Below are 26,631 nucleotides of genomic sequence, written 5' to 3'. Positions count from 1 at the left end.
TTGCTCTTGCCTTCTCTTCCTCGCTGTGTCTCCACATCTTGATGGGGAATCTAGGGACATTATAAAGTGTTGGGGGACCCCCCCCCCTCCCCACCCCTCCACCCTCATGCAATTTAAATGAAACAAAATTAAAGTATCTGGCATCAGCTTCTAATGTTGATGGCATTAAATAGAGATACGATTAGGCCACTGCTTTGGAATGAATTCTGATTCTCCAGGTCCTATAATTTATACACATTCATGGAGTACCAAGATTACCTTGTCAGAGAAGAAACAAAGGTAATTATTCTATCATTGACCTGCACAAAGGCACGATGAACGTTGGCCACCCTCTACCATGTTCATGTCATTTGTTGGTATGGTTAGCAGGATTTTGATATTTTCCCTGCACCCATTTATTTAAACATTTCTGAAAGTAAGCATCTCAAAATCATCTTTCAAATGCTTTTGCTGTCTTGTTTAATTTGCTTTAATTAATTCATCATTCTGCAATGAATATATTCAATTATTCTCCTGTTGACATGATTCTTTGTACTTTTTCCCCTCAAAATTGTTTTCCTGCAATCAGCTATTAGGAGACTCCAGGACTAAGGTAGTAGTGCTTTTTGATCCTGTTTTCTTCACCAATCATTCTGTTGTTGCTTTGCTGTTTTTATTCTTCTTCAGCATGTTAGAGCAAATGCATACAAATAACAGATCAGAGGTACATTGCATATAGAGTTGTGGATGTCTTGGGCTTCATTACAAAGTTGTTTGTTGTCATATTACAGAGTATTGAAGCCTCAGTGCTACTGGAGTATTCATGAGGTCTATATTAGATGCGTGACAATTAAACTGGGGTGGTGAAACTTTCATCTGTTGACAATTGGAGTCTAATTGGAAGTTAGTTTGGCTAATCTCAACCCAGTCCTTGGTGAAGCAAAAACAGAAAATACTGGAAAAACACAGCAGCCTAGTCAGAACAGATAAGTGAATCTTTAAAAGCTGTTTTGAAGAAGGGTGCACACATGAATCGTCACTTTGCCTGTGTCCCTCCACAGGTGCTGTTTATTTCCAGCATTTTGTTGTTCTCTTGTTTAGATTTCCAACTTCTACTGTTCTACTTTTTGCTGGTTTTCAGTAGATCTGGACCCAAAGCAGAAAACTGTCCCTGGATTGGTAATCTCCTCTTCAATCTTCAGCACAAACGTTCATAACCTTAATGAGAACACAAGGAGACACACTCCACACTCTATTATCTCTAAAGATCTGTTGTTTTATGCTTCATAGCATGATATTGATTATTTTTAAAATAAGGTACGGCATTAATGCAAATGATGGATTAATTTAATAGTCAAAAAAGCATAGGGTTAATTTTAACCTAACCTAACCCATCTGGTGGGAAGTCAACAGGATGGAATTGGTGTCTGTTATTATACCTTGCCTGATTTTTGAAGTCAGTGGACAGTAAAACCAGACAGGGTGTAAAATGGTCAGCGGATCTGTTCCGGATGGTTGCTCACTGGGTGGGTTAGGCTAAAGTGGCCCCCAATGGGTTCTGGCAGGAAAATATCCATTTTTTTTAATATAAAAAAAACTCTGTTCCCAGAACAAGTACCAGTATTTAAAGACGTGCATTCATGCAGGTCAATTTATGACTCGCTATATTTTGTAGTACGAAGAAAACAAAAGAACTTTGACTGAGTCATTGAGCTGGAGGCATTGTAAGACATCAGGAAGGGGAAAAGTTACCTGCAGGCTTCCAGAAGGTTGTCACACTCCTTCGGCTAGGCAAAATCTTAGTGTTGGTAAATGGTCAGGGACAGGAGGGTGTGACTAGAGGTCAGGCAGTTATGGGAATTCACCACATGGAGTTGAAAGAGCTTCAGCCCTTGACTTTGTCTAATGGAGTGCTAGCTACCTATGTAGATGAGGCGAACGACCATAAGGTGAATGCAACGAGTGACTGTAGAACCAAAGACATAGAACCAGGAATGATATTCTGCTAAGAGAACTTGAACTGGGGAGCTGAATTAAATCACGGAATATCAAAGATAATCATCTCTGGGTGTTACCTGAGCCATGTATAAGTTAGCATAGGGTCAGGCGGATTAGAAAAGTAAATGCGTGGTTGGTGTGGGAAGAAAGGATTTCAATTCATGGAGCACTGGTGTCAGTGCTCAGGGAAGAATGAGCTATTCTGTTAGGATGGGCTTCAGTTAAAATGGGCTGAGACCAGTGTCTGTGAACAAGGCTTCAAACTAATTAGGGAGTGAGGGTTCGAGTTCAAGAGAAATCCAAACACAAGTCGAGGCATCAGAACAATCTAAAGATGTGGGACAGAGTTTAACAAGAATTGTACATCAGCGAATAAGGTCATCACGGAATAGAAGTTAAAATAATGAAATGAAAGATTCTTGTGTTGAATGAACTAATGGCATAAATATAGGTAACAAAAACAGAAAATTCGGTAAAATCTCAGCAGGTCTGACAGCATCTGTGGAGATAGAATAGAGCCAAAGTTTCGAGTCTGGATGGCCCTTCGTTCTGACCCTCTGGTGCAGCGGGAGCCCAGTGAGAATCTCTAGCGTTCTCCACTAATGGAGATCAGGCATGATAGCCACACCAGGAGGGCTCAGAGGCCATTGAAGCCCCTGGTGGTTGGGGACATAGCTGGGCATTGCCCATCTGGCAGTGCTAGTTGGCATAAGATAAGGACTCATGGAGCCAGGGGTAATATATCAGCATGGATAGATGGGAAGCAGAGAGTAGGTAGAAACAGAGCATTTTCAGGTTGGGGAGGCAGCGAATAATGGAGTGCCACAAGGATCAGTGCTGGGTCCTCAATTATTTATAATTTATATTATAAATAATTATAAGAGACAGCGAGCAATGTATTAAGTTTGCTGATGACATGCAGCTAGTTGGAAAGCTGTGCTGTGGAGAGGATAAGGAAAGGTTGCAAAGAGATATAGACAGATTAATAAGATGAAAAGGAATATAATGTAATGAAGTGTGAAGTTAATCACTTTTTGGTCAAAGAATTTAAAAAATTTTTTTTGAAAGATGAGAAATTGTTTGTGTGGATGTTCAAAGAGCTTGGGTGTGCTCGTACAAGGAACGCAAGAAGTTAGCATGCAGTGTATGTTTTGCTTTTGTGTATGAGGTGTATAGGAGATTAATAAAACATTGCTTATTTTTCCTTTTAGAAAAAACCTGTCAGAAGGCGATATGAGCCATATGGAATGTACTCTGATGATGATGCAAACAGCGATGCATCTAGCGCTTGTTCAGAGCGGTCTTATGGCTCCAGGAATGGAGGCATTCCACACTACTTGCGCCAGACAGAGGATGTGGCTGAGGTTCTAAACCACTGTGCAAGCTCAAATTGGTCCGAGAGGAAAGAAGGACTTGTCGGCCTTCAAAATCTATTAAAAAGTCAGAGGACTTTAAGGTAAGGTTCTGCAAAAGATACTATCGTGTCACAGGATCCTTTCAACTCAGTTTCTTAAACCACTTGATTATTTTAATAACCTGATATGTTAGAATCCATCACTGTAATAACTTTGCATTTTTAGGAAGTATTTTTATTTATCCAGAATATCAAGGTGGTGTAGGTTAGACTGATGCAAATTTGGGATTTTCCAGTCAGCATTATTGTTTTCTTTAACTTGAAATGGATTAGTACTGTTAGTAGAATCCGGAAATCTAGGTGAGTGTTTCAATCCATCAAAGTAAAATTTGGCACGGAGTTGTTGAATAAAATCAGATTAGTTAATTTGCCCATAAACTTTGAAATATAATTTCTTGAATTTTTTTTTCTTCCATGCGATGTGGGTATCTCTGAAGAGAGCAACATTTGTTGCCCATCCCTAATTGCCCTTGAGCTGAGTGGCTTGTCCCACCATTTCAGAGAGCAGTTAAGAGTCCACCACATTGCTGTGGTTCTGGAGTCGCATGTAGGCCAGATCAAGTAAGGACGGCGGATTTCACTCCCTAAAGGGCATTAGTAAACCAGATTTTTTTTTTAACAACAATCAACAATGGTTTCATATCTTCATGTGGCATTTGCTACCAAATAAACCTGTTGGACTTTAACCTGGTGTTGTTAAAACTCTTACTGTTCATATCTTCATGACAGAGACTCAAATCCAGATTATTAATTTAACTTAAATTCCACTAGCAGCCTTGGTGGTATTTCAACGCTTGTCCCCAGAACATTAGCCCAGACCTCTGGATTACTAGTCAATGACGTTGCCACTATGCCACTGTCTCCCAATAAATAAATTGTATGTAATTGTTGTTGTAACTTTTGTATGAAATTTCCCAAAAAAAGAAAATGTTATACAAGTGAGCAATTGTTCATTAAATACCTCAAGATCATTTAAAATGACAACAGAGAATCAAAATTATTCTCTTCAAATGTATTAAAGAATTTTAATAAGGGGCAGAATTTTATTTCTTGTTTCCAATGCTATTATTTGTATCTCTAGAAAAAAAAAGAGGTTTCCAAGCATCTTTCTTGACCTAATATGACTTAATATAATGTTTTTAATAAACTTTTGATCTGCACATTTTGCCTTCATTTACTTCACAGCCGTGTTGAATTGAAAAGATTGTGTGAGATCTTCACTCGTATGTTTGCAGATCCTCATAGCAAGGTAACTTCTACGAAAGCAGTTTTTGCAACCAACTTTATGCATGTACATGTAATCAGCTTTGTGTTTTGTGTGAATGCATGCAATATTTTTATAAATGGAGCATAAATACGCCTTTTTAAAAAAAATGTCCTCACTTGTAGCAATACAGGACATTTGGATGCAATGTTTAAAAAGATTATTATTCTTTTTAAAAATAAATCAACTTGCATATTTTCAAATAATGATTCAACTTTGAAAGTATTTATTCAGTAATCCCTTTACAATTATAACGTGTGTGTGCTTGCAGCAAGTAGAATTATAATTATAAAGCTGATTTTTAAAATTTAACATCCAATTTCCTGAAAGGATTTTGCTTAGACCCAAGTCCAAAAGACAGCCCAGTGTTAGTGCAGTTTACACACATTATTTAAAAGATATTCTGCAAAAGCGATTGTTACATTTTTCAGTTCTAGAAAATTAAAGCACAGTAAATGATTTGAAAGATGTACTGGAATGTGTGTTTTGGCATGCAGAGAGAACTGGCAGATGTGAGAAATTGTTTGTAATTTGCGCAGCTTTATCTAAAAGCCTGTGTATTATGAAATGATTAATGAATGTCAGTAACCATTGCGAAGCACTGTTGCTTTTAAGTCTAATGCATTAATCAATGGTTTGTTTTCTTGCATGTCCTGTCCTTTGTTGGAACTCACAACAGAGAGTAAGTGTTGCTTTTACTGCTTATCACAAACTAACATATAACAGGACCCTTGAAAAGTACCTTTTCATTTTCTGAGGAAAAGTTAGTTTAAAATCTGATTGAAGAATAATAAATATCAATTAGTTGCTGCGATAAGTGCAAATTTATAATTTACAACCCGGTTAAGGACTGTTAACATTGAAAGTAATGCCTCATTTTAACCAATGGAATTGCGCCACATAATTTCACTTTTTAGCAAAACAAACTTTATTGTACATAAAGTAATGAATTAAAACAAATATTTAAAATTTAATAATGTGGCTTATAACTACATTTGTTATTCACTCAGGTTTACGTCTTCCTCCAAGAATTCTCTTATAAAACATATCAATCCTAAAAGTTAGTATAGGGTGTTGGTATAAAGGTTGTATAGGGTGTTGGTAAGACTGCATCTGGAGTATTGTGTCCAGTTTTGGTCGTCTTATTTGAGGCAGTTCAGAGGAGATTCACCAGATGAAGGGGTTGACGTATGAGGAGAAATTAAACAGTTTGGGCTTGTACTCGAGTTTAGAAATATGAGAGGGGGTCAGATCGAGATGGATAAAAATTTTAAAGGGATTGATAAAGTAAATGGAGACCAATTGTTTCCTCTTGTGAGGAATCTAGAATAAGAGGTCACAGCTATAGGTTGCGAGGCGGTAGATTTAAAACAGAGATGAGGGGGAACTACTTCTCAGAGGGTGGTGAATTTGTGGAACTCGCTGCCCCATAGCATGGTGGAGTCTGAATCGTTGAATGGTTTCAAGAGGGAGATGAATATTTTCTAATGAAAAGAGGAATATGGGGAACAGGTGGGGAGGTGGATTTGAGACCAGGGAGAGATCAGCCACGATCTGATTGAATGGCAGAGCAGGCTCGAATGGGCTGAACTTGCCTACTTCTGCTCCTAATTCCTATGTTCCTATGTTTTTTTTTCTGTAGGGACCACCCATAGGTATGCCACAGTCCTCTGGAGATGATCTTTAATTCTTCTCAGTATCCTCTATTCTCCAAGATAAAACTTTTCATTTACCATCTCTTGATTTTGAATAGCTCAGTTCTGATCGCTTTTTCAGTACATCCAAGCTGCTTTAGCTGATTACTTTCTTTTGCAGTAAGACACTGTGAGGCCCACTTAAAAGTTAGTATTGGGTGTTAGTATAAAGGTTGTATAGGGTGTTGGTAAGACCATATCTGGAGTATTGTGTCCAGTTTTGGCCTCCTTTATTTGAGGAAGGATGTGGTGGCATTGGAGGCAGTTCAGAGAAGGTTCACCAGATTGATTCCGGGGATGAAGGGGTTGACATAGGAGAGAGTTTGGGCTTGTACTTCCACTAGATTCTTCCTCTAGCTTCAAATTAGACAATATTCCAACTTCTATTCCCTCAGGAGGCAAAGTGAGATTAAGTTTCATTCGCCTTCTACACAGTCAATGCTGAAATTAGTGCTTTACAACAGTGAGGACCTATCTATTTGTCATTTACATTAGCAATCTTCTCTCAGCCAATTGCAAACTGCCTCCGGTCCAAAGTGCAGCTAACTTTTCCAACAAACACTCGGGTATATTGGAACCAAAGAACCTTCTTAAACTCCATCCACCTCCATGATGATGCAGCCTAATCTGGGCTGTCCTCTAACCAACCTTGAAATTCATTATCCCTTATTTACAATTTTGTTTTTGACCTGATGAAGTAGATGGTTTTTCAACATTCAGGGGTTTACACACAGTTGTTTGGTAGTACAGAACTTGATGTTGAAGCTTTTCATCTTGCACTCATCTGGACACTTTGCACGGATACCAGTATAAGGGGAAAATCATTTATGAGAAGAAAATGCTGAAGGCAAATGGACTCCGATTGTTAGAAGCATTGCCAAAGAGAATGCACCAGTTGATGGTGACTGACAAATAACTGCCAAGCATTGTTTGAAATTTAAACCAAGCTGCATGTCCTGATTGGTCATGGCATAGCCCTGGGTAATAAAACAGATGTGTTGTGTACACAAGTTCTTGTTGTCTGCAAAGAACAGGCCTTGTGTGTTAATATAACTAGCTTCTAGTACATGCAAATGCGTGTTTCAGGGTTGGCAATGTTTTCAAATTAATTTAGCTCTGTCCCTGAAACAAAAACATCTCTCTGGACCACACTTCTTTGCAAACATTGCAGACATCACTGCTGGAATTTTACCGCGGGCATGACTCGCAGAATTTCATTCTCCGTTGGCCTCGGGCAGAATCTTATGAGCTCGGGCGGGCGAGACGGTACAATTCCGGCACACACCTCCCAGTTTGTTAGCTAAGTAAGCCCACCTGCTGTTTTGAGCTCTCTATTCTGACCTTTTAAACCTAGAACCTGAAAGGTATGTTCAGAAAACTAAAGGTATATTCTAAAACGCATGAACAGTTTGCAACAACAGGGTGCCTGCCTACTGCCATTAAGTGTTGATACAAGCAAGATATCTTCAGATTATTTTTCTGAATATTAGGGGCATCAGCTGAAATTTAGGAGGTATTGCCAGATTTTTGTTTAATTGGATTCTAAATGCAACATTGATATTGTACCAGTTTTGAAATATTTGGAGCCTGATGGTAGCAATAAGGCAATGTGAGGTATTTCTTGCTGTTTTTTCCCCAGGAAATTAACAAAGTTGACTTTCACCAGGTGGAGGCAACATAATCTATACTCGTATCATTGTTTTATACACTGAAAGGTCCAATAACTGATTCTTTAAAAATGTGAAAAATTTAAAAGAAAATTTCAGATGAAAAGATCTGTCTCCTTCAATACAGTTTTCACTGTGTGAACTGTAACTAATAGATACCACATCAAGTTTTAAGAAGGTTTTTACTTCAAGTTCATGGGGCTAAAGAATAATAATAGCACAGAATAGAGCACTTCAATTTTATATCCAACCATCTTGGGTCTGCTTTACTTCTACATCAAAATAAGTTATTCCTTAACTACATTTGTCATTAATTACAAATTCATTTTTGGAAGGTTGCCAGGTTGTTTCTACATACAGTCTGTTTGTTTTGGTTATAATGCTTTCTTGATGCATGGCAATGCCATTGCTCCCAAATACCAACAAGGATCCTAATACGTTCTTCTTTTTATTGTAGGTATTCAGCATGTTTTTGGAAACTTTAGTAGATTTCATCATCATCCATAAAGAAGACCTACAGGATTGGCTCTTCGTGCTCCTGACTCAGCTTTTAAAGAAGATGGGTGCTGATTTGCTCGGTTCTGTACAGGCCAAGGTTCAGAAGGCACTAGATGTCACCAGGTCAGACTGGGGATCAGGCAGTTGTTCGTTCTCCTAACATTCATTTGCTTTGTCATCCACTTGGTTGCATTTCAAAAAGCCTAATTTCTCTTGACATTTAACTTCCTGGTTTCTGAAGATTCTTATTTCATCTTGGCTTAGCAAACGTCTTTCTTATGGGTGGATTGCCTTGGCTGTCTGACTTCCCAACTGTGGGACCTGTTTCCTGAAATTTTCAGGGCCCCAAAATGATGAGCTCATTTGCCAGATACTCCGGAGTCTTGCACTGCTGGTCAAACAGCTATATTCTTGTTTTTTCTTGAACTGCTTTCAAATACAACTGGTCGGTAAAATCAGTTATATTCTCTCCATCCGTCCTATTTCCAAATGTCATCTAACTTGATGAAACTATTGAGAAAAACATGTCTTTGAAGTTTATAATCCATACTGGGATTCTCATGAAAACATAGGCTGCAATTCTCCCAAATTGGGACTAAGCGTGCATGTTAGCGGGAAACCTGGAGGGTTTCTCCCACATCCCTCTGCTCCTGCACCCGTGTTAGAATTGTGCCCCTCACTTTTATCTTGCCTCTCCTCATTCTTCTGACTATGTTGAATCACTGCGAACTCCGCATTAAATTTCATCTGGCACTTGTCTACCCTTTCACCAACTTGTCTATGTCCTCTTGAAGTTTATTGCGATCTTCCTCAGTTCACAATGTTTCCAAGTCATGAAAATGTGCCTTTACACTCAAGTTTCAATCATTGCTATGCATCAAGAAAAGTCATGGTCCTAACATTGAAGAAGAGTAGGGGGGGCTATCCCTAGTGGCCTGGCCAAAATGTACCCCTTCTTCAACATCACTAATGATAGATATCTGGTAACAGATTGCTGGTCGTAGAACTTGTTCTGAGGAAATTGGCTGCTGCATTCCCTTCATCGCAACAAAGTCTTAAGGGCCAGATTTTCCCCTTTTGAGGAGGAAATCACGAATTAGAAGATTTTCCACTGTTTTGATGTTGCTTCCTGTGGAGGTCATGGAGACTGCTCAGTATACTGGGAGATCGGTTGACATCCTCCTCCCCCCAACCCCGATGGTTCATGGCGGAGTGGCAGGGATGGGGCTGAAATTGGGACCTTTGCCTCCTGAGGCAGGAATTGAGGGTGGGGCAGATTGGAAGGCCCATCTCCATTCGTTGGAACATTGGCCCAGTACTTAACAAGTGTTAGGCATCCTAGCCCTCACCCCCAAAGGGGAGTGGGGGTGAGGCGAAAAAAGACAAAATGGAAGGTATTTGAGGTGGAGAGCAAGTGATTAAATGACAAAGGTGGTGATGGAAGGCAAAAAGGGGGGGTGGCGATGTTGCATTTTAGTTCTTGTCAGTACTTTCATAGAATGCTACAACAGGAAGTATAATGTTGAAATAAATGCTAGCGACTCTCAAAAGATAAAACTGTGAACTCTGAAACACTAACTCCCTTTTCTGCTTGTAGAGAGTCCTTCCCATTTGATCAGCAATTCAATATTCTTATGCGTTTCATTGTGGATCAAACACAAACGCCGAACCTCAAGGTTGGTATTAAAATATCCAGTACTACACTTGACATATTCTGGAAAAATGATTTGAATTAGTTAATTGAAACTTTAAAACAGTGAGCCTACGCGAGGTTGAGATTTAACAACAATTAATTCTGAACTGGCTCAAAAGAGAGGATTGAGATGATCCAATTCAGATTTATGAAATATGCTGCATGCACAGTGGGATAATTTGACATTTTGGCCCTTACTGTATAGTGAGGATAACATTTCCTGCCAAATTCTGTCCTGGATCACAGGCTGATGTTTGGCAGAAAATAACAGAGGTTTTGATGGCTAAAGTTTGAAATGAGAAATAAAACTTCCATTTAGATTTGCTCTTTTATTGTGATGTAAAATATTCTCCACTCTACTTGTATTCTTGTGTCTACTACTTTGTCATTATATTGATAGACATCTGGGAGCAACCTCTTGAGATGGAAATGGTACAGCATGTGAAGGAGAGGAAATAATTAAATATAGCTAAATACATTTGTGTACAGACCTTTCATGATGCAGTAACAGAAATAAATTGGTTGGTCTAACTTGCATTTATAAAGGTACGGGGCAGCACATAGTGTCAGAGACCCGGATTCAATTCCAGCTTTGGGTGACTGTCGTGACATTTGTCCTGTGTCTGCTTGGATTTCCCCTGGGTACTCCAGTTCCTCCCACACTCCAAAGATGGGTGGGTTAGGTTGAATGGCCATGCTAAATTGTCCCCTTTTGTCAGGAGGACTAGCAGGGTAAATACATGGGGTTACTGGAAGAGGGCCTGGTTGGGATTGTTGTCGGTGCTTGCTCGATGGGCTGAGTGGCCGCCTCCTGCACTGTAGGGATTCTATGATTGTTGTATCGGAGTTGTTCTGTTGAGCCCAGGGCTAGTGACTCAAGTGTAGTTAAAAAATTTACATCTAAAGCACATTAACCAAAACTAAATTAAATGCTGTTTGTATTCGATCTTTGAGGTGAAATTTTTTTAATAATTCCTTTTGTTTTGGCTTTACTAATTGTGTTCAATCAAGCCATGTTTCGTGCCTACTTTATTTTGTTCATATACTTTTATTTGAAGGTTAAAGTTGCAATCTTGAAGTACATCGAGAGGCTGGCAAGGCAGATGGACCCAGCCGATTTTGTTAATTCCAGTGAGACCCGCCTTGCTGTTTCCCGAATCATAACCTGGACAACCGAACCAAAGAGCTCTGATGTGAGAAAGGTAGGTAGTTTAAGATAGCTTAGAATTTATTTATGAACTCAAGTAGAGTGGACTGAATGGCCTCCTCCTGTGCTCTATGATTCTATGATTTCCCATTCATTATTTTGATGTTATGGTTGTACGCGAATCTCAAGACAGCAGTGTAATTCACTACAAAATAATTTTTTTTGAATCCGGTCTGTGAACCTTGGTATTTTAATTTTGCTGTGTTTATTCCTTGCTGCATAGTGACCATAAAAATTAATTTTGAAGACCAGTAAACCATGTTAAGACCGATCCTAAATTAATCATTTTAGATTTGGGGTCGATAGATAGATTTTTGCTAGTTAGGTTAGGGAATATGGTGCCAGGATAGACGCATGAAATTAGGAATACCGATTAACTATGATCTAAATGAATGGTGGAACAGATTTAAGCAGCTGAATGGCCTATTTATGTTCTTTGTTCCTATGTTTGTAATGTAACCTTATAAATAAATTAGGATGCAGATTAACCATGATCTAAATGAATGGTGAAACTGATTCATGGGGCTGAATGGCCTACTTCTGTTCCTATGTCCCTACTTGTCTTTGTGCAACCTTATTCTGGCTGTACCTCTTGGTGATTTGTTTATTCATAGGAGTGTTTCGTGTTGAGGTGCACATGACATTTCTGAATAGGATATCAGTCGATTAAGTCATTAATTATCTATGTTGGGACTAAGTTGAAAGAAGTGGAAAGGGATTGTTTGTGTTCTATGACTAAACGTGTCTATATCTTAGCTATTGCAGCCAAAGTTATGGGGTAGATTTTAATTTGCTCAAGGCCTTTACATTTACTCAGGTAAAATCAGATGCCAGTTAATCATAAATTGATAGCTGTAGATGATTCTTGTTTCTACTAAATAATGATCAAATCAGTAAAGTCTGTCGTCTCATGGACTTGTTCTTGTTTGTATGTTGGTAATGAAAATCAGATCAACTCATTTCGATAGAATAAACTTAACTGAGTATCATTTTATAATCCAAAGCTTATTTCATTATGTAAAGTAGCATTTTGGTCATTTCTAAAATAGTTAATGGAAAACCATTGCAGAGAAATATTAAAATGTCTTTTCATGAACTTAACCCATTTTCCAGTACTTGGTACTTTCACCCCCTCTAGATTTTTGATAATGATGCTGTAGTTTGCCATCATATAGAGGAATTCCCACTCAGTACATCTGTTCCACCTTTGGTCAGCCATATCTCTGCGATCTTTAGATGTACAACCACATGACTGTCGGATGCAAGTTCATTTTCCTCATGGACTGACTCATCCCTCTGAATATAGTCTGGAGAGTGTAAACCCTGAGATTTGTATTGTGGCACTGTTGAGGCTTAACCGACAAAACCGCAGTTTCCTACTCAATGCATGGGTGAACTTCCAAGTATCTGCCTTTTGGGGGTCACCCTATCCATTTGTCTTTGGCTTGTTGGATTATCTACAGCTGAAAAATACCTTAAGGTTCCAGCATCTAAGCTTCCAGCACCTAGATTACTACTCCAGGTGCCATCAATAAAAGCTGGTCAGTCATTTGTTACATAATTGGTGATCACTTGTTCAATATATTTTCTATGTAAAGTTTATCTAGACACAGACTGATTATCAGGCGTTAGTTCATGTAAAACAAAATTGCTAAACCATAGAGTTTCAAAATAAATTGTAGCAATAGGATTATTTTAATTGATTTGACCGTTTGGTTACTCGGAAACCAGTTTTCTCAGGAGGAGTTCCTTATTAATTGCATATATTTGAGCTTCGTACACTGGTTTGTGTGGTTGGGTTACTCTGGAATGTGATGTGAAATATTTTCAGTTATCATTCAACTCTGAAGAGATGATTTCACAAAATAAAATAAATATTTACTCTTTATAACAGAATTACTTTTTTGCTTGGCTGTAATTTTGAAGTAATTTTCTCTTGTTGAAGATTTTTATTTTCCATTTCACCAACTGTACAATGCATCACAATCCGTATACTCTTGGATTTGCCTAACAAATTGACCAAAATTCTTTGGCGAAATGACAGACCTCGTTGCTGATCAATATTCTATGGGATATATTTAGATTTCGGGTATTTAAATACAATGCCATACAAGCCATTAGGTCTCGAGGCAGGAAGGCATGCAGTAGAAAAGAAGCCCCCAAGATGGATTGTAAATGTTAAGCCAACAAAAGTGAAGGATAACGGTGAATGGACCACCGTTGAAATGATAAGGTCACAGTCATGGTGTCATGGATATTGCTGTTTACAGTCTATATAAATGATTTGAAGCTGGGATGGAAAGCAAACACTTTGTTTGCAGGTGACACCAAATTAAAGTGGATAGGGAACCAGTAAACTGCATACGTTGGAAACGTGGACTGATGACTGGATAATTACATTGATGCAAGAAGGGAAACAAAACAGTGGAAGTATTAACTAAATGGCTGTTTGCTACAGGACACGAAAGCTAGAGGGATCTGGAGGTGATGATGAGCTTGTAAAGTAACTGTTATGCAGGCACACCTGGATTACTGTGTAAGATTCTGCTCTGGTGTTACTTCAAAGATGGCCAATTATTGCAGAAAACGCAGAAAGGGAGAATCAAACTGATCTATTTTGAGGGAATTGAGTTATAGTTAAAGAGATTGTTTCTTCTGCTGAAGCGAAGGCTCAGGCATAGTGCAGTTCAGCTATATAACATTCATAAGGTAGTAGAAATATTGACCCGGATAATCCATCACATCTTGAGCCAATGCATAAGCTTAGAAGGAGCGGAGAGGCACAGTTAATTTAGATTTAGTTAATATACTCAAAGGATGGTCATGAGGTAATTCATTCCACACATTGGCAAATACTGTACGAAACATTAAAAGATACTTGTGTTCCTGGACAATTGAACAGTTTAATATTTGGACTGGATCATCAAGCTTCAGGTGTTCTTTTGGCTCTCTGCTTTTCTCTGTTCCTATTTAATGGAGAGAAGAGCCAGTTTATTTCCAGACCTCAGTTTGGCTCTTCAGCTGGCAATCTAGATATGCATGGTAGATGCAGCTTAAATTGGCTTTAATGTTTCCCTTGGGCTCCGACAACTCTCCTCATGGGCCCACAGAGGTTAAAATAGTTCCAACTATTTGTTTGGAAACTTATGGCCGTCAACCTGTTTCTTGCTGCTCTTGATACAAAATGCTAGCGCACAAGCGTATTGAGCTACTAACTTGTAGCTGTTTTTTAAAAAAAAAGCTTGCAAGTATAATGTGGGATAAAATCGACACTCGTCTACCTCGAAAAATGTGGCAAACCTGAAAGCATCAGGGTGGATTTGTAAAAAGCATGCTGTGTCTTGCAAGGGTAATTTTGAGGCAATAACTGTGTGGTGATGACATGCATTGGATGTTGTAGACAGTGTCTCAGGCTTGCTGATGCTATTAAAACGTAGGGGGTTAAATGGAATGTCACAGCAGGTTGGGAAGTTGGTTAAAGGACAGAAAACCGATTCATGCTTAATGGATGTTTGTTGTATCAGAGGGAAGTAAACATCGATGTTCTGTAGGGCTCAGTGTTTGAACCAGTGCTCTTAAATGTCTATGTGCAACACAAATGTTTGGTTAACTGAAAATGACTTTTAAGTGACTTTAAGTGGACGTAGACAAATTAATACATTGGTCGGATAGATGAAATTTAACATAGCAGACAAAACCTCAAAGAAATAGAACAGCGAGAGGCTCGAGAGCTCCGATACACAAGTCTTAAAATAAGTGATAAAACAAAATGCTGGAAAATTCCAGCAGGTCTGGCAGCATCTGCAGAGAAATAGTTAGTGCTCAAGTGTATATGACTCTCCTTATCAGTTCTAAAGAAGAGTAATACAGACTCGACACTAACTCTGTTTCTCTTTCCATAGGTATTCCCAGACCTGCTGAGTTTTTCCAGCATGTTCTAGATTTCTAGCGTCATCAATGTTTTGCTTATATCGTAAAATAAGGGGTTAATTTAAAGCTGTAAATTGCATGCATACTGGTTCCTGAATGTTGAAATTTATCTCTACAGGATGGCAGTAAAGATTTTAACTTGTTGGTTAAGCTGTAGTTGGAAAATAAGCCCAGATTTTGTGATTGAACTAATGGCAAAACTATCAGTGTTTGGCATCAATATCTGAAACTAGCGGAAATATATGGGGCGGAATTTTCCCGTCCCGCCTGCTACAGGAATCATAGCGGGCGGGACACGGACCATGCAAAGGTCCATTGACCTCAGGTGGGAAAATCCCGTCCATGGTGTCTGCACACGTGCAGTGCAGAAATCAGAAGTGACTGTTGGTGATTTCCTTATTCTCCTCAGATATATTTTTGAAGTCCCGGTAGATGGTAACCTGCAGCCATCATTGAACAGATGAGAACTTCCATTTTATGTTGTTTCTTTCCTTACACCATCTTAATGAGGTGTAACTAGGTTTATAATGCGTGCTAAGTCGTCATTACAGCTGAATGACTTTCCAGTCCTGAAAAATTTATTTGTGGAAGAAATCCATAGTTCTTTAAAACAAGAAAAAGTAACGTTTGTTTAATATTTCTGCTTTCAGTATCAATAATCCAATCTTTATTTGACTTTCTAAATTTACAAAAAATAAAGGGCAATTTGTGCATTCACTTTCTGGTTTATTCTGCTTTAAGTTAACCCCTTATTTTACGATATAAGCAAAACATTGATGATGCTAGAAATAAAATGGAATAAAAACAGAATACGCTAGAAAAACTCAGCAGGTCTGGGAACATCTGTGGAAAGCAATACAGGGAAACTGTGTTCAGTTTTACTTCAAGAAGCGTGGCACAGCCATGCCATATGTGTATATACAAGAAATTTGTTAAAATTTCAGGAATAAGAAGGTTAAATTTTATCTAGTCGTAACTATTTTAATCAGAACCAAGCAGATCAAGAGGAAATCTGATGGACATATTCAAAATTAAGAGATATTGACGAAGTAAAAACTATTTTCACTGATTTTGCTAAACTATTAACTACAGGCATAAATTTAAGATCACGAAGAGATTAACTGGAATGAGTGAGTGTGTTCGTTTACACAGAGGATTGTTTAGGATATGGAATGTCCTATCTGGAATAGTAATAGAATTGGAATCCATAAGGATATTTTTAAAAATTCATTTTTAAAATTAAAATTTAGGCATGCAGTGGAAATGGAACAAGAAGCACTATTATGCTGCAAAATGTTACGACTGCCAATGTGAAAATCATAGTTTTTAATTTTACATTTTAATTCCAGGATATGCTTTGTGAAAGGTATAATGAGTATTAAAATATTAATACAGAAGCCATTGAGTTAATCTACCTTGATCTGGTTCAGATTTTCCTTCAGGAAGTTCCAATTTTCTATCCCCCTGTGACATGGTACTTCCCCTCTCTGTATTATTGTGAATTTAAGCTAAGGCTGGTCTAGGGAACCAGAATTTCCTTGCGTCTCAGAAGTATGCAGGTTAATGCTTTATCTTCCCTTTTGCAGTAGAGAAATTTTGAGCATTTGTGTAAAAGGATTTTGATACAATTGTCACGTGCTAAAAGGGAGAAAAATTAATAAACTTCTAATAAAACTTCTAATTAATAGTCCCCTTATTACGTTAGATTACTTTGTGTATGAGTTTTAACATGTATTCGATGGAAGATTTACTTATTCACTGTGACTTAACACACTGTTCCTTAAGAACCGTAAACTGGACACTTGATGGCATATTCATAGAAGTGTATGTGCAAATATAGCAGTACACTCCGGCAATCATAGAATCATAGAGGTTTAGCTCGGAAACAGGCCCTTCAGCCCAACTTGTCCATGCCGCCCCTTTTTAACCTCTAAGCTAGTCCCAATTGCCCGCGTCGGGATACCATGTGCAATCTCATGACATTGCACATGGTATCCAGACCAAGTGTGGTTTTAGGTTAAGTGAGATTAGAAATCAGGAGGTGCAGATGTAATTCAGTCCTGTTTTAAAATTATGCATTCTGTCCTTGTATTAGCATTCTAAATTCCTCTGTCCACGTTTATATTCAGGGCTGCCAATATAAGTCTATCTCAGTGTGCCATTATAGCACAAGCTTACAAGGCATAGGAATTTATAATGGAAAAGTTGACTGGAGCTTTAATATATAATACTCAATGCATATTAAAATCTTGCAACTGTGCCAATTCCTGGAGGTACATTAATTCGTATGCCACAATTTTGTCTCACCTGTCATCTTTTGCACTGTTGGATAAGACATGCCCAAAACAAAGTAAGCTGAGCTATTTATCAATCCTCCCACAATAAGTTGTACAGTTCTGAAAATTATATCGACTATGCCCTTCTAAATAAGTTTGATTTTTATATCCATTGCTTTTAAAATGTTTCAGGTTTTATTTTAAGTATATAAAAAAAGTCAAGGCTCATTTTTCTGAGGTTCAAATTAAAGGCCATCTGTAAAAATGCCCAAATTTTGTCTTGAAAACTTGAGGCCTGTTATTCAGTCTTGGAAGGAAATGCCCTGGCTAATTTGCAGGGGTGGAATTTCTGACTACCCCATCCACCGAGCTAGCATACTCCTGTGTTTCAGTAGCCCCACCCCTGTATCTGCAAGTATACTCAATACTGATGGGCCCTTCAGTAATGTGTAATTTACTCGCACGGTATCAAGAAAATAACAGTGCCACATCATAAAATTAACCTTTGACTTGTTCAGTCATTGTAACTGGCCCCATGATAGAAAATGCTTATTGTGCAATGACATTGGAAACCTGTTCTTGTTTCCAAACATGCTTCTTGCAGTGAAATAATCACTTGCATTTCAGTGGTGGAGATTAAGTTTATACAGGCCAAGTAACATTTTCCATTTTAAAATCTTTTAAGCATTTGTGTCATGAAAATAGTATTAACCGTTAACACTTGGTTTTCAAACTTTAACATTTATCAGGTAATTTTAATTTATATAAAAAGAGTGTACAGCAACATGATTTATGAATTGCTTGGTGTTTGCAGTGAGAACGCTGCTTTCTGCAGCTCATTTCACAGTCATGTTTACTGCAAGTCCCTGGAGCACTAAATTCTGAATATCATGAACTTATTGAACTATACCTTTTTCTGAATAACTCCCATTTAACATTTTGGGTTCACTACTCCAGCAATGTCAAGTTGCGGTTATGTGTTTTTATTGCAAAAAGCATTGCAAGATCCCTCACAAATGAGAGAAAATAGATAAATGTTGAGCCATGAAGGTAGAGGTTATGGGAATGATCAGGGGCTTATTCGAGCATTTGGTGGGAGGTTTCAAAGATTTTTTTTTTAAGGGGGATAGAGAAGGTAAGAGTTTTGGAACGAAAGTTACAGAATTAAAGCCCTGCCAGCAGGCATGTACATAAAATGAGAGTCAAAAAAGTGCCAGTACAATCGGGGGGTGGGGGAGTGGGTGGGTTCAAAGAACTGGGCGCAAATTTAAATGTTTCACCTTCTGCCCGATCTTACTACCTCGCCTCCCCAAAAGTCGGACAGGACAAAGTCATAAGATCACACCAACTATCATTTTTTGGGAAAATTCTCCCAGTGTCTGTTTCAGTGCGACACCCTCTACAAGTCATCTGTGGTATATCTCAAAATCCTTTTGCGATGATCCGAGCTGAGGTCGGAATTTTGGTGTACAGCCAACTTGATCCAAGGAGGCTAGTTGGAACTTGAAACATAACGTGGCTGTGAGCCTCATTGACATGCAAGCTTTAAACTTTCACTGCTGTTGGCCAGATTTCCCACAGCGTACCCATTTGGCCCATCAACTTGATTGACTCGAGCCTGAGTTTACCTGTTCCTGACCAGCTTCCCACCATGATGTTTAAGATCCCATGCTCCTAAATGTACCAGCGTTAACATTTTTAGCTGTTTAGTGCAGAACTAGTGGTCAGGTACACTAAATTCACTCTGTTGCATTGATTTGAGTCTATAACAGCATGATCCTGTGGAGGAGCTGGGTTTCTCTGATGGTAGTTTCCAGATTTGTTTCTTTTACTGCATGTGTGCATGCCAGATGTTATCCAATTTATCTCATCATAGCAATCAGTGCAGTTAGTTACTATGCATCAGTCAGTTGATTTGGTGACTATGCTGCATTAATCCCTCTATCTAAAGTCAGCAGAAGACATCAACTTCCAGAAATGTGACTCATTCATATTGCATGAAGGGATTCTTTGTTTTTCATTTTTTGGCAAAATGTAATGCTCCATCTATACATTTTTCAAAACGGCCAAAAGAGGAGGTTGTGCTTATGGAACTTCCTCGTTCCATAACGGGCTTCCTCATTGGTGTGGAGGTTATTATCCCCGCCTGTCAAGCGGGCGACCGGGGTTCAATTCCCCGATGAGAATCTGTCAAGTTTCATGACATCGCCACGACGGTGTCTGTTTGGGGTGGCACAGTGGTCAGCACTGCTGCCTCACAGCACCAGGGACCCGGGGTCACTGTCTGTGTGGACATAGAACATAGAACAGTACAGCACAGAACAGGCCCTTCGGCCCACGATGTTGTGCCGACCTTCATCTGAAACCAAGATCAAGCTATCCCACTCCCTACCATCCTGGTGTGCTCCATGTGCCTATCCAATAACCGCTTAAATGTTCCTAAAGTGTCTGACTCCACTATCACTGCAGGCAGTCCATTCCACACCCCAACCACTCTCTGCGTAAAGAACCTACCTCTGATATCCGTCCTGTATCTCCCACCATGAACCCTATAGTTATGCCCCCTTGTAATAGCTCCATCCACCCGAGGAAATAGTCTTTGAACGTTCACTCGATCTATCCCCTTCATCATTTTATAAACCTCTATTAAGTCTCCCCTCAATCTCCTCCGCTCCAGAGAGAACAGCCCCAGCTCCCTCAACCTTTCCTCATAAGACCGGCACTCCAAACCAGGCAGCATCCTGGTAAATCTCCTCTGCACTCTTTCCAGCGCTTCCACATCCTTCTTATAGTGAGGTGACCAGAACTGCACGCAATATTCCAAATGCGGTCTCACCAAGGTCCTGTACAGTTGCAGCATAACCCCACGGCTCTTAAACTCCAACCCCCTGTTAATAAAAGCTAACACACTATATGCCTTCTTCACAGCTCTACCCACTTGAGTGGCAACCTTTAGAGATCTGTGGATATGGACCCCAAGATCTCTCTGTTCCTCCACAGTCTTCAGAACCCTACCTTTGACCCTGTAATCCACATTTAAATTTGTCCTACCAAAATGAATCACCTCACATTTATCAGGGTTAAACTCCATTTGCCATTTTTCAGCCCAGCTTTGCATCCTATCTATGTCTCTTTGCAGCCTACAACAGCCCTCCACCTCATCCACTACTCCACCAATCTTGGTGTCATCAGCAAATTTACTGATCCACCCTTCAGCCCCCTCCTCTAAGTCATTAATAAAAATCACAAAGAGCAGAGGACCAAGCACCGATCCCTGCAGCACTCCGCTAGCAACCTGCCTCCAGTCCGAAAATTTTCCATCATCCACCACCACCCTCTGTCTTCGATCAGATAGCCAGTTACCTATCCAATCGGCCAACTTTCCCTCTGTCCCACATCTCCTTACTTTCATCATAAGCCGACCATGGGGGACCTTATCAAACGCCTTACTAAAATCCATGTATATGACATCAACCGCCCTACCTTCATCAACACACCTAGTTACCTCCTCAAAAAATTCTATCAAATTTGTGAGGCACGATTTGCCCTTCACAAATCCGTGCTGACTATCCCGGATTAATCCGCATCTTTCTAAATGGTCGTAAATCCCATCCCTAAGGACCTTTTCCATCAATTTACCAACCACCGAAGTCAGACTAACCGGTCTATAATTACCAGGGTCATTTCTATTCCCTTTCTTAAACAGAGGAACAACATTCGCCACTCTCCAGTCCTCTGGCACCATCCCCGTGGACAGCGAGGACCCAAAGATCAAAGCCAAAGGCTCTGCAATCTCATCCCTCGCCTCCCAAAGAATCCTAGGATACATTTCATCAGGCCCAGGGGACTTATCGACCTTCAGTTTATTCAAAACTGCCAATACATCCTCCCTCCGAACATCTATTTCCTCCAGCCTATTAGCCTGTAACACCTTCTCTTCCTGAAAAACATGGCCCCTCTCCTTGGTGAACACTGAAGAAAAGTATTCATTCATCACCTCGCCTATCTCTACTGATTCCATACACAAGTTCCCACCACTGTCCTTGACCGGCCCTAACCTCACCCTGGTCATTCTTTTATTCCTCACACAAGAGTAAAAAGCCTTGGGGTTTTCCTTGATCCGACCCGCCAAGGACTTCTCATGTCCCCTCCTAGCTCTCCTCAGCCCCTTTTTCAGCTCGTTCCTTGCTAACTTGTAACCCTCAATCGAGCCATCTGAACCTTGTTTCCTCATCCCTACATAAGCTTCCCTCTTCCTTTTCACAAGACATTCCACCTCTTTTGTGAACCACGGTTCCCTCACTCGGCCATTTCCTCCCTGCCTGACAGGGACATACCTATCAAGGACACCCAGTATTTGTTCCTTGAAAAAGTTCCACTTTTCATCAGTGCCTTTCCCTGACAGTTTCTGTTCCCATCTTATGCCCCCTAATTCTTGCCTAATCGCATCATAATTACCTCTCCCCCAATTGTAAGCCTTGCCCTGCCGTCCGGACCTATCCCTCTCCATTGCAATAACAAAAGACACCGAATTGTGGTCACTATCTCCAAAGTTCTCTCCCACAACCAAATCTAACACTTGGCCCGGTTCATTTCCCAGTACCAAATCCAATGTGGCCTCACCCCTTGTCGGCCTATCCACATATTGTGTCAGGAAACCCTCCTGCACACACTGCACAAAAAGTGCCCCATCCAAACTATTCGACCTACAAAGGTTCCAATCAATATTTGGAAAGTTAAAGTCCCCCATGACAACTACCCTGTGACCCCCACACGTATCCATAATCTGCTTTGCAATTTCTTCCTCCACATCTCTATTACTATTTGGGGGCCTATAGTAAACTCCTAGCAACGTGACCGCTCCTTTCCTGTTTCTAACTGCAGCCCATATTACCTCAGTGTGCATATCCCCCTCAAAGTGCTTTTCCGCAGCCGTTAAACTATCCTTGATTAACAATGCTACTCCTCCACCTCTTTTACCAGCTTCCCTACACTTACTGAAACGTCTATACCCCGGAACGTCCAACGACCATTCCTGTCCTTGTTCTACCCACGTCTCCGTAATGGCCACAACATCGTAGTCCCAAGTAGCAATCCACGCCCCAAGTTCATCCACCTTGTTCCGGATGCTCCTTGCATTGAAGTAGACACACTTCAACCCATCTTCCTGTCTACCGGTACCCACCCTTGACCTTGATACCTTCCCCAATATCTCACCACCCTCAACACTGACTTCCGGACTACAACTCCTTTTCCCACTCCCCTGACAAATTAGTTTAAATCCCCCTGAAGAGCCGTAGCAAATTTCCCTCCCAGGATATTGGTGCCCCTCTGGTTCAGGTGCACCCCGTCCTGTTTGTAGAGGTCCCACCTTCCCCAGAACGTGTTCCAATTATCCACGTATCTGAAACCCTCCCTCCTGCACCATCCCTGCAACCACATGTTTAAGTGCACTCTCTCCCTGTTCCTCAACTCGCTATCACGTGGCACCGGTAGCGTACCAGAGATGACCACATGTTTTGTCTTTGCTCTCAGCTTCCAGCCCAGCTCCCGAAATTCCTGTTTTAAATCCCCGTCCCTTCTCTTACCTATGTCGTTGGTACCAATGTGTACCACGACTTGTGACTGTTTCCCCTCCCCCTTAAGAATCCGGAAAACACGGTCCGAGACGTCACGGACCCTGGCATCCGGTAGGCAACAAACCATCCTCGAGTCTCTTTTGCTGCCACAGAACCTCCTATCTATCCCTCTAACTAATGAGTCCCCAATAACTATTGCCCTCCCGCTCTCCTCCTTACCCTCCTGAGCCATGTGGAGTTTGCACATTCTCCCCGTGTCTGCGTGGGTTTCTTCTGGGTGCCCTGGTTTCCATCCACAGAGCAAAGATTTGCGGGTTAGGTTGGCTGGTCATGCTAAATTGATCCTAGTGTCAGGGGGATTAGCAGGGTAAATATGTTGGGTTACAGGAATAGGGTCTGGGTGGGATTGTGGTCGGTGCAGACTCGGTGGGCTGAATGGCCTCCTTCTGCACTGTAGGATTCTATGGACATTCTTTTCCATCAGAGTGCCACTTTCAAAGTATTAATTCAAAAACTGCTTATCAACATAAAATTCAGATTGCGTTGTTTCATCAAAAGGTTTTATTTAAAATGTGAACCTGTACTATGGAAATATTTTGGGACATGTTCTGCAAAAAATCTAAATATGTAAATTATTAGCGAAAGAGATATTATGATATGCGCTGAAGGCCTATTTATGGAGCTACAACTTGATCACCCGTATTGCTAATGTATTCCTTTACTCCAAAGAGCTTGTTCGACAGTAATCTCTTTTCAGTCAGAAGAAAAGTTGCCACAGGAAAAGTGTTCCTTTTTTTTACAAAAGGGAATTGCTTATCATTCCACAGATTAACCCAATGCAAGGCCACAGCGGTTGCTAAAGTCAAGCATGTTCCAGCCTCCAAAGCAGTGAGCTACACCATATGCAACAACAAAATATGTGCAGCAATTGTTCAGTTGACATAATACAATAGAAGTCTAAATATAATAGAATTTAATAGAAGTCGAAAACCCCAGGTCATGCTATAGCTGTTTCAGATTTGTGCCTCATATCGCACCTTTCTGTTCCCTGCCCAGTATGTGGAAATGTGTTTGGGAACTGTAAGTTCAATAAGTAGAATGGTACAGCACAGAAGGAGACGATTTGAACCATCTTGTATGAGCTTTGTTCATTTTATTTAAGATGGATATGCCACCTGCGTAGTCTTTAGTTCACCACTTGAATGTTCCATGAGTTATGATTCCATAACTTCTATTCAACATTCCAAAGTTTTTTGTCCAAAGCAATACAATAGTTTTAATGTTTTTTAAATTCCTTACAGGTTCAAGGAGCAGGTATCATTTGGTTTGATATATTGCTTATAATGCCATTCTACTGTTGGTTCATTTTATGTGTAATATTGAACCCATAGCGTTTTGCCAGATTCGGAGAAGAGGATTTCAAAAATGCAAAGTTTTAGCTATTGTAGGATCCAGGCCATCTGTGAGTGTTGCAACCGAGAGTTGTAAAGCATGCTCATAACTATTTATTTTGTACTCTCATTAGGCTGTTCTGCACTGATGGGCAACCAGATTGTGGCATTCTTTTGGGATGCCACAGGAACTTAATTTTTCCCCACAATCAAGTAAATGATTAGTTTTTTAATATATATAGGGGGCAAAGAAAATCACAATTGGCAGCTCTGTAAGGTTACAGTCTTAACTAATGCAAAAGCCAGCATCTCTCTGTTGCAAACACAGCTAGTCACTTTCTGTTGTGGCTTGTAAGCTTTATATAAGTTTGTTAATCATGCAACTGCTGTTTATTGTATACTGAAATTTTTCTAATACCCTTCCCACCTGTCAAACCCAGACTGTGCATAGTTGGTTGAGTGATGAGGTGTTGGCCAGGTCCTGTTCGAGTACCTCTGGGCCTGGTGAAATTGGCCTGGAAGAAAAGTGTAAACAGGTAGAAAAATGTTGCACCTACTAATCTCAAGTTGCTTTTTTTCCCGGTATCATTGGCTCTTTTTTTAACTTGGCTGCACAAGGGTCTTGGCCTGACTGATTTCTGTTTCTGTGTAACAACCATGTGTTTGTTCACTCTACTGTATTGCCAATGGCAGTTGTCTTCCCATAATTTATACAGCACGTAGGTGGTGGACTCTGGGAGTAAGGTTTGCCTTTTCTTTGCAGTGTTAATAAGTAACATACAGCATTGGCCCTGACATGAGGACTGCTGCTTGTAGTGTTGGAATGCATGCTCATCTGTTAACTAATGTATCTGAAAGTACATTAACACAGTTCTTTAAATATATGTTTATTTGAAACTTGAAATGTATTCTTTGATATCAATGCAAATTGGATTGATGCTAGCAAGCCTGTAGTAAATCTACTCGTATGTTAATTGATACCTAAATGTAAAAGAATTTGGGGCTAATATGACTGTAATAGATCTGAACTTATAACATTGCCCATGTTAATTGGATGCATTACTGTGTATTAATCCTAACAAGAATATTAACTTTTTATTTCAGCGCATTCCTAGCAGATTTATGCACTTGCACGACATATATTTATTATTCTGGTTATTTAAAATCTGAATAGCTGCCCTGACATAGGTCACGAGTTAATTGAGCATTAAAAGTTGTTGCTGTCTTGAATGATGAGGCATTCAACATTCAATGAACTGCCATAATAAACTTGTTAACAAAATTGAAGGTCATGGGGTTAGAGAAGAAATGGCTGCATGGATATGAAATTGAATGAGGGGCAGAAAGCACAGCATATTGGTGAGTGGTTGTTTTGGAGGGAAGTGAGAGCGTTGGCCGCCCAGGGATTGGTGTTATCACCACTGCTCTTTTTGATAAATGTAATAACCTGTACCCGGTCATAATTTCAAAGCTTGCAGATGATACAAAACAATTAGGAGGTTAGTAATAGATTTCATCAGTTAAATACGAGTAGAATTTAAGAGTGAGGTGATTCATTTTCATAGGAAAAATGAGGGATAATATGCACTAAATGGTACAATTTTAAAGGGTGCGCAGGAACAGAGACCTGGGATTGTTTGCACGCAAATTGAAAGTAATGGGACAAATTGGGAAGACTGTTAAAAAGGCGCACAGATCCTTGAATTTATGAATGGAGGCATAGGATATAAAAGCAAGCAAGTTAGGCTAAATCTTCTTAAAATATTGATTAGGCCCCAGATGAAGTATTGTGCCCAATTCTAGGCACCATGCTTTAGGAAAGATGTTGAGACCTTAAAAGAGAATTACTCCAGATGATGCCAGGAATGAAAGTCTTCAGTTACTTGGGTGGCATGGTGGCACAGTGGTTAGCACTGCTGCCTCACAGATCCAGGGACCCGGGTTCAATTCCGACCTCGGATAACTGTGTGGAGTTTGCATGTTCTCCCCGTGTCTGCGTGGATTTCCTCCAGGTGTTCCGGTTTCCTCCCACATTCCAAAA

At 39.9% G+C, this 26,631-nt stretch overlaps 1 protein-coding gene across 8 annotated transcripts in view; it reads left to right on the top strand.

The window, feature by feature from the left end:
- Positions 1–26,631, top strand: part of clasp1a (cytoplasmic linker associated protein 1a) — a 250,440-nt gene that overhangs the window by 178,614 nt on the left and 45,195 nt on the right. For 3 of the 8 annotated variants that reach the window (XM_078227926.1, XM_078227927.1, XM_078227924.1), the window contains 7 exons: positions 569–592; positions 3,189–3,433; positions 4,577–4,640; positions 8,474–8,637; positions 10,112–10,190; positions 11,266–11,409; positions 25,031–25,126. In XM_078227926.1, the coding sequence (XP_078084052.1) occupies positions 569–592; positions 3,189–3,433; positions 4,577–4,640; positions 8,474–8,637; positions 10,112–10,190; positions 11,266–11,409; positions 25,031–25,126 (816 nt within the window). The remainder of the gene's footprint in view (positions 1–568; positions 593–3,188; positions 3,434–4,576; positions 4,641–8,473; positions 8,638–10,111; positions 10,191–11,265; positions 11,410–25,030; positions 25,127–26,631) is intronic. The other 5 variants (XM_078227932.1, XM_078227931.1, XM_078227928.1 and 2 more) reach the window with 3 other exon arrangements.

This window comes from Mustelus asterias, chromosome 14 (assembly GCF_964213995.1).
Source record: "Mustelus asterias chromosome 14, sMusAst1.hap1.1, whole genome shotgun sequence".
Classification (NCBI taxonomy): Eukaryota; Metazoa; Chordata; class Chondrichthyes; order Carcharhiniformes; family Triakidae; genus Mustelus; species Mustelus asterias.
The sequence above is the reverse complement of the archived record's forward strand: the minus strand, read 5'-3'. Positions and strand labels throughout refer to the sequence as shown.